The sequence below is a fragment of the Canis lupus genome, chromosome 3, assembly GCF_048164855.1.
Source record: "Canis lupus baileyi chromosome 3, mCanLup2.hap1, whole genome shotgun sequence".
Classification (NCBI taxonomy): Eukaryota; Metazoa; Chordata; class Mammalia; order Carnivora; family Canidae; genus Canis; species Canis lupus.
The window spans coordinates 11,919,876-11,932,314 of record NC_132840.1 but is presented as its reverse complement, the minus strand read 5'-3'; the positions used below and the strand labels follow the sequence as shown (position 1 = coordinate 11,932,314).

Below are 12,439 nucleotides of genomic sequence, written 5' to 3'. Positions count from 1 at the left end.
ATATCTACATCCACTACCTGCTTCCATTGTTGTATTATATTTTCTAGTTTTTAAGGTAAAATTTAGATATATTAGAAAGCATACATATTAAATGTACAATTCTGACAAATGAATTCATCCATATAACCCATACACTTGTCACAAATATAGAACATTCCACCTCCTCAGAAAGTTCCATGTGTTCATTTCTCAGCCAGATCTACAGGGAGAACAATACTTATCCAACAGAAGACATATTTTTTGCAGCACCGGAAAAAAGTAAGGAAATTCAACTCCTCAAACCCAGCAAGCTTTGTATTTCAAGCTGCACAAAGTTTTAGTAATCAGTTTCCTACCAAAATGACAGGTTAGGAATTTGACACCCAAACTAAATCCAGATAATCATTCTCTTCACAGTTAGTATTCAGATACAGAGCCTCAAGAAAAAAAAAAAAAAAAACAAGGACCTTGATAACACTGAACAATAATGGCAACATTAAAAAAAAACCTGCAACACTTCTGGAGCTATTTATCTTTTCCTTTATTTCAATAGGACCCCAGGCAAAATTACAGGTCCTTAAACAGCCACACTACAAAGTGGCAAAATAATAACAGCAGCATTATTACAATAGAATTTCTAAGCACTCACTAGAGTGATACAGGCTTGGCAGACCACATTGTATTCTCTATCCCAGCTCTAGAAAAGTAGCAATCATAGCAGGAATTCTAGTAATGGCATTAACAACACCTAATACGTATTAGCAATAAAGAGGCAGGGATTCAAAGCTAGTTCTTTCCGTCTCTAACATGCTTGATTCCAACCCTAACAGCACAATACAGATAAGCACACACAGAACTGACATTATATATAACCTGACATTTTCTTATGATTATTTGAGTCTTGTTTTTTGTCCTCACGCCTTCAGTTATGCTGCTAAAACTCCTTGGCTCCTCCTCCTCACAAGTCCCCACTCTGGCCCATAGTGAAGAAAACTCAACCCACAATTTTGCACTTCTAGAAATGGGCCGGATAGGAAGCCTCCTGCCTCAGTCCCCCTTAGCTGGTCCTTCTTTCCAGGAGGAACTGGGATTTCTACAACGGAGAAGGGCTTGAGAATGGACTGGCTTTCCCATAGCTGGAGTGGTGCTGAGGGGAAATGACCTGTTTCATCCTTATCCTTTGCCTCCACTCACTGCATCTGGAGCACACCATTTTTTGTGACCTTAGAGCTCATGGTCAAATATAAATATGCTGAGGCAGGTGAAGGGAGGTGCAGTGCATCCAGAAGGATGTACCCTTCTTTATACCCTGGCTACTCACAGCTCATGGAAGCCCTTGGCTCTGGTTGACAGTTCTCCCCTTAATCCAGAGGTGCACTATCCCTTCTTCTCAGCCAACCTGTCTGCTTCTCTCACCACCATTACCCACTAACACCATCGACACCATCACCCTCAGCAACACAACCACCTGCCCCCACCACAACCAACACCACTAACAATACTACCAACACCAGCACCACCTCCAGGAATCTTCAGAATTGCAAACTGCTAGCGACCAGTATTCCACCAATTTCTTACCTTGTTCTCCTCTGGAGTGAAGAGGATTCGGAATATGGATGGGACTCCCGGGGCTACTTTGTGGCCAATATCTTTGGGGCTGACTACTCTAAAGTAAGGTGAACTTTCCTCAACAACTTTCACCATTCTTGGAATCTGCAAGAAAAACACACCATGGTAGACATCCTGCCCATGACAAAAAGCAGAAGCAAAAGCACAGGCTTTGTCGTCCACCAGGAGATCTCCATCTACTACTTACTAGCCACACATGAGCTTGGTCAGGGCTTAACTTCCAGTTCCCCAACTGTGAGAGGAGATGACTCACTCGGTGCATTTGAGCTTTAATTTTTAGTAAAATTATTGTTCATTTTTATTGTGATTGTCAAGCCTTTGTTTTATCATTTAAATGAGACTATCTTCAAAGAGGAGCTGCTTGACCAGCTAAACCCCCACCCACACAGGGGAGGAATGCTGGATTCCCCAACATTTGAGAAGTGCTCTGGGAGAAGTCATACTTCCTGCACTCCTACTACGGACCATCCACATGAGACGCCAATCAATCCTCTCAGTAACCAGTGAGTTTCATTATGACCTCCATCCTACAGATGGGAACAAGATGTTTGTCCTTATGGTTACATCTTTCCCAAGTCCCAGCCTATTATCCACACCTTCCCTCTTAGGGGACTGTCCTCCGTAGACAACACTATGAGCAAGAATAAACAGAGGAAGCAGTACAGAGTCCCCAGGCCAGTGTCAGAGTGGCTTCAAACAGTTTCCTTTGCTTCAAGGCTTCCTCTGCTATGCTTGCCTCGCCCAGAGTATCTCTGTTTATTGAAGATAGTCAAAGCAATAAAACAAATAGGATTGTGAGGAAAATGGGGTGGAGATTCCAGGGACACAAGAAAAGGGGGAAAAATTTTTAAGAGACTCAAAGGGGGGCAGAAGAAACAAATACAGGGGCACCTGGGTGGCTCAGGTGGTTATGTGTCTGCCTTCAGCTCAGGTCATGATCTCGGGGTCCTGGGATCGAGCCCTATGATGGGCTCCCTGCTCAGTGGGGAGTCTGCTTCTCCCTCTCACTTTGCCTGCTGCTTCCCATGCTTGTGTTCTCTTTCTCTTTCTAATGAATAAATAATTTATTTTAAAGTGAACTATAGTTAAGGGTGCCTGAGAAGTCTTAGGTAAAAAAATGAGTACAAAAGAACCTGTACAACCTCTCAAAAATGAAACCCAGATGAGCACAGTAAGAAGAAATAGAGAGAGAATTCAGAGAGATCTTAAGACTAGAGATTGGGGAAGTAAGGAAGAGATGTGTGCAAATCTGATAGGAGTCCAACTGGCTTTGCTGGTAAGGGGAATGTATGGTGTCATTTATGACATGCAGAGCTTATGTAAGCTTGCTGGGAATACTTTTGGTAAGAGCATAATTATGGGTTAAAAACTAGAAAGAAAAACAACAGCAATACTAGTACTACTGATTATAATAACAATAATAATGGTTTAGCGTTTCCTATATGATAGGCACTGAGCTGTATACTTCACATTCATTATCTCAGTTAATATTCCAAACAACCTATTGAAATGGGTACTATTAGTATCATCAAGGCCCGGAGAAGCGAAGTGACTTACCCAAAGTCTACAGCTGGGAAAATCTACCAGATTAGTCTGACTCTAGAGTCGGGGTGCTAATAATTATATCCCAAGTAGAATTGAATTGTGGCTTATAGAGTGCTCATAGCTTACTCTCACCTTATGTTGTGTGAGAGATAGAGAAATAATGACCAAACAGCCTCTGTCTTCTGCATTCAGTGAGGAAACACTGGTGAATAGCACAGAAAGCATTTCTTGGTGCCCTACATCTATCCCAGCAGTTCCTTATGAGTCCATGAACTAAGGAAGTAGAGAGGCAGGCTTATATCAGTCACCCAGTTAAGAGCCCTGAGAGTAATTTACCCAAGAACAAGCTTGCCTAGGCTAGAGAAATCTATCTGCTTTTTTGGTAGGTGGACTTTCCCTGGATAGGGACCCTCCTTTCGTGAGGTCCAACACTGTAGCAGCATCTAACCAAGAAGTGTTGGGTTACCCATGAGAACTTAGTGCCCCTTTAGCAGACAAAATGCCCTTTACTTGCCCATATATGCCTAATGTCAATCATCTCTTGTTTAGGGCCAAGGAGGGGTGGTCAAAGTATCCCTTGGGCTAGCTCCTCTCTCTTTAACAGCCTTAAAATATCTGAGCAAAAGTCAAAAAGTCATGGAGAAAGGGAAAAAGAGAACTGGAAATGACAAAGGGAATTGTTTGGCAGCCCTATATGAAAAGAGAAGAGTCCTGATGTCTATGTAATGTATCTCTTCTTGAGGTCTAGGGGCATGATCCTAAGCATCTCAGATTCTTTTTCTTCTCTCTGCCTATCCTTTTAACTTCTATCCCTTGAGCTTGTCTTGCTAACAGTCCGGAAGCCAAAAACTAAATATACCGTTTTCTCCAGAGTCTGACTCTGCTGTCACTAAATCACCCCATTGATCTCTGAAAGGCATCACTGATTCCTTTAATGAGCTACTGTACCAAATATAACTTCAAGTATTCTTGCATAGTCTTCATTTATCTTCCCTTTTTTCTTATAGAGAGAATTTTTCTCTCCACGTTCTTAAACTCCTGAGGTATTCCTACCTGCCTTCACATCTGAAGTTCAGCATCTCTCAGATGCCTTCCTCCCCATCTGACTACTTTTCACACTTAACTGTGCTTCATGCTGACTTCCCACATTATTTTTTCTTCCATTATTGTTAGATGTCAAGGAAATCTTCAGGCACTTAATACCTTTTCTTGAAGTAAACCATAATTTATCTCTAGGGAAAAAAAGGCATATGGATGGAGAAGAAACTCTCAGTCGCAACCACAAAAGGACAAGGAATATACAGTGGGAGAAGCTGTCCAAAACTATCTGTAGACAAAATCTGAAGGCTATTTAAGGTAGAAGGGAGGAGATAGAAAAAGGGGAAAGAAGGCTCCATTTTTTTTAAGTTCTTTTTTAAATATACAATTTGTAAAGTATAAATAATTAGAGTAGAGTTTATACCTACATTTGGGGAAACAGTGGCTCTAATGCAGAGTAAGTGAATATGAATCTATGCTTCACCTTATCTTGAATGAAAGCCTCACTGAACCAGTCACACATAAGAAGTTCATGACATTTGGAGTGCCTGGGTGGCTCAGTCGGTTAAGCGACAAACTTGGTTTCAGCTCAGATCATGATCTTGGGGTCATGAGATCAAGCTTGACTTTAGGCTCCATGCTCAGAGTAAAATCTGCTTAAGGCTCTCTCACTCTCTGCCTGTCCCCACTCGCTCTCTATCTAAAATAAATAAATAAATATTCTTAAAATTTTTCATAACATTACCTAGCTAATATTTTACTCAACAAAATGTTACTGCACATGTTGAGAGTTGACCATTTGGTAGGCACTGACCTGGGCCTGAATACATATGAATAAACCAACATAGTCTTGTCTTCATTAAATGGTCTCTCAAATTAAAGAATTTATCGAAGATCCTACAGGATCCCATTTTATTTGATACCTTCTTATATATCCATGAAAGGTACATCCAGTAAACATACTCACTTTGTCATTATTCCTCAAAACCAGTGGAACTTCGTAGACTTCACAAGGAGTATAGTTCTGAAACACAATTTCTGATGGAAAGGGCTGGAATAATGCCTGATCCAGGTCAATTCCTGAAAACTGCATTGAAAGGGTAAATTCATTATATAGTCACACAGTGGCAGAAATTACAGGGGAAGATATGAAAATACTACATAGGTTTATGGCTATTAATACTAAAAAACATAGGAAACACTCAGAAAGGGGTAACTACTATAAGCAATAATTGTTATAAGTATTAAGGTTACTGTGATCAACTTGTCTAATACAAAATAAAGTAGAAGATTTGGCCCTCAGTTTTAAAAATACAGGTTAATTAGAACACTAACCCCAAACTTCCATTACAGCAATGGTGAATAAGGTCATTTGAACCAATTTCCCTATGAAAATAATAAGAAAAACTATATCAACAAATATATGCTAAGAGGCACTGAAGAGCTAACAAAAACAGTATGATCTAATGTCAAAACTATGAATTATCTCAAGTTATTAGCTTGGGTAGAATCCAACAAGTTTTGAGTACTACCATGTTTCCTTAAAATTTTAGAATATCCTATGATGCCCTGTGAGTACACAGTTGCACCCTGGGGCACCTTAGTATAGTTTGCAAAATGAATTTTTAAGTATCCATCTCAATAATTTAGAAAAGTAATAGTAAACATAAAAAAATAATAATAAAATTCAAATAAATGAAAAAATGAGATAACAAAAACAACAAAAATAATAAAATAGAAAGTAAATATACTACAGAATCAACAAGCCAAAAGTCAAGTCTTTAAAGACTACAGAATTGATAAAATACCTAGTGAGTATGATCAAGAAAATAAGACAAAAGGCACAAAGAGTCAATATAAAAAACAAAAATAGGGACATTACAACAGAAACTGAACTAACTGAAAAGATAATAAATGGATATTATTCAATAAATGTGAAAATTTATATTAGAAAGTACAATTTATCAAAACTAACACAAGAAGACATAGAAAATATGAATAGTTCTGTAGCTATTAAATTGAATCTGCAAGTAAAAACTTTTCAAAGAAAACCCCAGCCCAAATAACTTTACAAGCAGATTCTAGCAAACATTTAAAGACACAACACAAATATTACAGGAACTCTCTCAAAGGAAAGAAAAAAAATTAACGTCTCCCAACTCGATGATGTTAGCATAACAATGATGATGGGTGGGGTGGGGGGGCAGAATATAGGCTAATCTTACTTATATAATAGATTTTTTTTAAGTAACAAAACATTAGCAAACTGAAACCCACAATATATAAAAATAATAAAAGATTAACATATCATGACCAAATTGGGTTTATCTCAGAAATTCAAAGTTGTTTTAATATAAGAAATTGGTTAAAAAGAAACAAAATTGTCATTTGCCCCAGAAGAAAAAAAACTGCTTATTTAGAAAATTCAAAATAACCTATAGATAAACTAATAGAATTAAAAAGTTATTACTAAGTACAAGGTCAACAAACAAAAATCAATTATATTTCTATGTACTAGCAAAGAACACTTAGGAAATGAAATTTATAAATAATACTATTTAAAATAGCATCCCAAAACATAATATACATAGGGATAAATTCAATGAAAGCTGTGTAAGACCTTTATCCAGAAAAACTATAAGATATTATTGAGAGGAATTAAAAATGACTTAAATAAATACAGGAATACACCATGTTCATAAATGAAAAGGCAATATTTCAAGGATGTCAAGTACTCCCCTAACTGATCTAAAAATTCAATGAAATCTAATTTTAAAAATGTGGTAAAATTTTTGTTTTGGAAATTAAAAAGCTGATTATAAAATTTATATGTAAAAGCAAAGGATCAAGAATAAGCAAGAGACATTTAAAGAACAAGATAAGAGGACTTGCTTTATGAAGTAGCAAGACTCATTATATTATAACATATCATATATTGTTATTTATCAGAATAATTAAGATAGTGAAATATAGTATATGATTTATCCTAAAAACAAATGTACCAGATTTAAAAGCCCAGAAACAAATCTTTAAATATATGGACACTTGATTTATGACAAAGGTAATACTAACAAGCATTGGGAAAGAGATATGTTCTCTTTAATGAACAGTGTTGGGTTAAATGGATATTCCATATGAAAAATATCAATTTAACTCCTATCACACACCACCCAAGTGAATTAAATCTCTCAATATGAAAGGTAAAACAAGAAAATTTTCAGAAGAAAACCAAGAGGAATATCTTCATGATGTTGAGGAATGCAAAATTTTCTTTAATGGGGCATAGAAAATACAAAACATAAATGAAAAGATTGGCAATTTTGTTATATTGAAACTTAAGACATGCTCATCAAAAGATACCCTTTAAGAAATGAAAAATAAATCCAAAGAATTAGAAATTATTTGTAATACACATAATTGATAAAGGACTAGCCTCCAGGATATATGAAGAACTTTTACAAATCGCCAAGAAATGGACAAAACACATAAACATATAATTTCTAAAAGATGATATACAAATGGCTAATAAGCATAAAAAGTTGCTAAACCTTATTAGAATCAAGAAACTGCAAGTTAAACCACAGTGTGACAACACTACACACCCAATAGAACAATTTCAGTTGAAGAGATTGATAATATTAAGTATTAGCAAGTATTAGCAATTCCAACTGCAATTTTCAAACAGTTAATGGAAGTATAATAGTATAAACACTTCAGGAAACTATCAATTACTACTAAAGAGACACACATGCCTATAACCTAGAAATTCCACTTTTAGGTGTATGCCTAATATTGCATATATGTGCACTAAAAGAAATGTACAGGAGTGTTTATAACACATCATTTATTCGGAGTCAAAATGTGGAAAAAACAAATGCTCATCAACAGTAAAATGGATAAACAATTGGTGGTATAGTCATACAATGAAATACTATACAGCAATAAAAACGGACTACTACTAAACACAACATAAATCTTCAAAACAATATATTGAATTAAATTAGCCAGAAATTAAAGAGTATATGCTGTGGTATTCCACTTATATAAAGGTTAGATATAGAAAAAATAAACCTATGGTTAGCAGTTCTTCTGGAGAAGAGGGACAGGTAATGACTGGGAAGGGCATAAGAAAGCTTCTAGGATGCCAGTAATGTTGTAGCTTACATTCCTTCATCTGAGTGGTGGTTATACGAATATCTTTACTTTGCTAAAATTCATCAAGCTATATGTTCATAATACATATACAAATTCAGTAAAAATTTTACTTAAAAATGTATGGGGGGGCACCTGGGTAGCTCAGTCAGTTAAGCAACCGACTCTTGGTTTTGGCTCATGCCATGATCTCACAGTTGTGAATCAAGCCCCCCAAAGGGCTCTGTACTCGGTATGGAGCCTGCTTAAGATTCTCTCTGCCCCTCTTCTGTCTCTGTTTTTATTATAAATATATAATCCATAATATCTACAGATTTGAATAGAGAAATATGAATATATATATATATATATATATATATATATATATATATATATATATAAAACACTGTGTTTTGGATTTGAATAAACTGACCAATGGTGTGGAAAAGTCCAGAAACAAATCCTTGCATATGGATCACTTGCTATACCACAGAAGCCCTCGAGTGCAGGAGCAAACAATGGATTTCAGCAAAAATGACTGATGCCAAGATGGACTCTGTGTAGGTCTTAACTGATAGCTTGAGGTCTCTCCTCTACCTCTCCTGCCACAAATAACCAAGGTTAAGAGAATATGTCCAGTGAGAATGTCCACGACTTCAGATCTCGAGTAAGGCTTGCACTATACAGATCTCCAAAGCAGGTGACACACTCTCATAGGCATAACCACCAACTCCTTGTGTAGAATACCAGGGATGGCAACAAGAAATTCCCTGTTGCCATCTGGCTCCAGGAAATAATAGAGAAGGCAGGGCCAAATGGCAACACATCAATTCGCATGTTCATAGGAAGCAGTGAGTCATTGAGACAGGCTATAAGAGCAGGACTCTGGATCCTAAGGTCCACACAAGTCACAGCTATGGGGAGAAAGAAAGGTTAATACAACTCAGTCATTTTTCCTTCCTTCCTCTCAGCCTCCTTCCAAAACACACACACACACACACACACACACACACACACACTCCTCTTTCATAAAATGCTGTGCTGAGAATCATGAAGGATTCCTGATGGTCTGGGACACTGCTAGAACCTGCCTCAACAATAACTGCCTGCAGATTGCAAGTCCAGGAAAAATGTCCTTCTTTCCTCCAAAAATGAGTAGTAACAATAATGGTAATGATAAATCAAGATTTATACAAAAATATTCAAGGAAGACAAAGGAATAAAGAAAATGGTAAATGAAGAACAGTTAACAGAAAAGTTAATAAGAAACAATGAAAATATTGGCTATGCTGTTTCACTATAAATGCAAAAGACATAATGGAAAAAATCTGAGAGCACAAAGCAAATAATTAAGAGTGTAGGGAGTACTTAATCAATCAAAATGATGAAAAATTCATGTGATCACTCAATAAATACTAATTGAGTTACCTATATTTTCCCCGTGTTAAGCACACAGTCATGAACAAAGCCAAACAAAGCCCTTGCCCTCGGGAAGCAGACTTTCTTAGGGAAATGGATAAAAAAATAAAGAAATGCATAATACAAGTTCAGGCAGTGATATGGCTACATAAAAAAACTAAAGGAAGATGAGACAGAGTGAATGCAGGATGTATGCTCTTTTCAATAGATGTGAAGAGATGGCCTCTCTGAGGAAAAGACATCCAAGTAGAGATCTAAGCAAGTCCTGCAAAGACATGATAGAAAAGCATTCCAGTTAGCAGGAATAGCAAGTACAAAGGCCTTGAGATGGGGATCATCATTCAGTGTTTAAAGAACAAGAGGGGGGCACAATGTGAAGACAATGAGCTAGGGAAGATTGGAAGAAAAAGAGGTCTAAGAGGGAAATAGGATTAGATGATGCAGGACCCTATAACTCTGGGGGCAATAGGAAACAACTGTTGGATGGCTTTATATATGGAATAACATGTTCTAATTTACATTAAAAATACATTCTTTCCTCTTTGTGCAGAATTGATTATGGAGCAATGAGATGGAAACAGAGAGATTATTTCAGTAGTCTAAAGGGTGATGACTTAAACTGAGAGGGTAGTGGTGAGAGGGTAGTGGTGCAGGTGGCGAGAAGCAGTTTGATTAGAGATACCGTTGTGAAAGTAGAAATTTATAGTACTTGTCATTGGATCTCAAATAAGACGCAAAAAAAAAAAAAAAAAAAAAAAGAGGCATCAGAGATAATTCCAAGGTAGTTTTCTGGCCTGAAGAAATGGATAAACGGGGGTACTATATACTAGATGGAAGAGACAAAAGAGAAAAGATCATATCCTTAGGGAAGGAAGGTAACAAAAACATTAAATCTTAAATATTTTAAGTCTGAGCTGCCAATCATTCATTGGGCTGAATATGTGATCCAGAGTTCAGAGCATTAGCCATAGCAAGAGAAATAGTTGTGAAAATAATCATCTACAAAGTAGAATTTAAAGCCTGCTTCTAAAGGAGTTATATAAAGGATAAATTCAGAAGAGAAACAAGTTCAAGGACCAAGTACTGGGGAGCCCCAACATTTAGTGATCAGGAACAGGAGAGATCCAAAAAACAAATTAAGAAAAAAACAACCAGTGAAATAGGAAGAAAATCAAAGGAATATGATATCTGAGCCATGAGTAAATAAAAAGGTACAAAAAAGAGACACTGAATCAAATGCTGTGAGACAACCAGAATGCCGAACTGGTCAAGCATAAGGATGAATTATACAAGAAACACACATAAACACAAAACTCAAAGGAAGGGACACAGAGGATAGCCTGATAGATATAATGACAATGAAATGGAAGTGAACAGAAAATGAAAAATGGATGGAGAGGAAATACAAGATGTAAAAGGACAAAGAAGGTCTAGCATGCTCATAATTGATATTCCTAAAGAAAAGAACCAAAAATGGCGAGAATAAAACACTGGATAAGTCAAGAAAAACTTTCTAGAAGTAACTAAAGATACATAATATCTCAGGAAAGTTTAGTCATGTCCTAATAAAATTACTGGACATTAAATTAAAATAAACAGTCTTTGGACAAAAGAGCAAAAAGATTCACATAACTGTAGTGGGGTATAAATCAAGCTGGCTTCATCACACTTCTGCATACCATTATGCATCATACTTCTGCTTACCATTAAAGCCATAAGGTAGTGAGGAAAGTGCATGCACAGCTCTTATGGGTAAAATGTGTTACCCAAGAATTTTAGGCCTAACAAATCTGAAGTTTGGCATAAAGGCAACAGGCAAACATTGCCTTTATGCCAAGGAAGTATCGTTTCCATAAGCTCTTCTTGAAGATATTGGTGGAGGATGACTTTCACCCAACTAACAAATGAAACTCCAGAAAATAAAGTAAAAACAACCCAATGAGTTGAGAAAGAAAGAGGAGCAATGATGAGATATACTATACTAATTTCATCATCCTTCATAGCAGGGGTCAAAATACTAAAACACACACAAGCAGTACACAGAGGAAAATATGCATGGCCTGGTCTCAGTTATGCTATGGAAAGAAGCAAACAGCCCTTGATCATGATGAATTAGCATTGGGAGAAGCCATGTCTCCTGCCCTCAAAAGTAGAGGATGCTAACAGAGAAGAAAAAATAGCTAAAGCTAGCAGTGCTCAGAGGAAGAGCAAATTTTGTGCAGAACTTAAACACGAGTGGCAATGGTGTTGTAGTGAGAGCAAATAAGTCTGAGGGACTCATTTATCACATGGGAAAGATCTCTGAAAATCTCTCAGAAATAGGCCGGGAAGCCTTTGAGAGGAGACAGATCTCCATCACTTTGACTGATGGAGCTTCGCACCATCATAATCTGTATGTAACAAGTAAAGCACATAATTCAAGAAATAAATTTAAAAGTAGGAACTGAAACCTTATTTATGATCATAAGCTCCTAAAAGCCTAGAATGTATGCTTCACATTAGAATATAGAAACAAGTTCAAATAACTATCCTTTAGAGACGACAGGATACATTGGCTCTTGGGAGTGAGCCAAAACAGACAACAAATGCCTCCTTTAGAAAACAATTCCACCTTCTTCCTTTCTAGTGATGACACTTCAGGGAAGAAGGGATTTCTTGTTGTGGTAAAATGACTTAATTGGATTTGGCCCCTATAATC

At 36.8% G+C, this 12,439-nt stretch overlaps 1 protein-coding gene across 5 annotated transcripts in view; it reads right to left on the bottom strand.

Moving 5' to 3' along the window:
- Positions 1–12,439, bottom strand: part of HYDIN (HYDIN axonemal central pair apparatus protein) — a 383,131-nt gene that overhangs the window by 288,581 nt on the left and 82,111 nt on the right. For 4 of the 5 annotated variants that reach the window (XM_072817829.1, XM_072817826.1, XM_072817838.1 and 1 more), the window contains 2 exons: positions 5,159–5,278; positions 1,558–1,692 (listed from right to left, as the gene is read on the bottom strand). In XM_072817829.1, coding sequence (XP_072673930.1) covers positions 1,558–1,692; positions 5,159–5,278 — 255 coding nt within the window. The remainder of the gene's footprint in view (positions 1–1,557; positions 1,693–5,158; positions 5,279–12,439) is intronic. The other variant, XM_072817833.1, reaches the window with a different exon arrangement.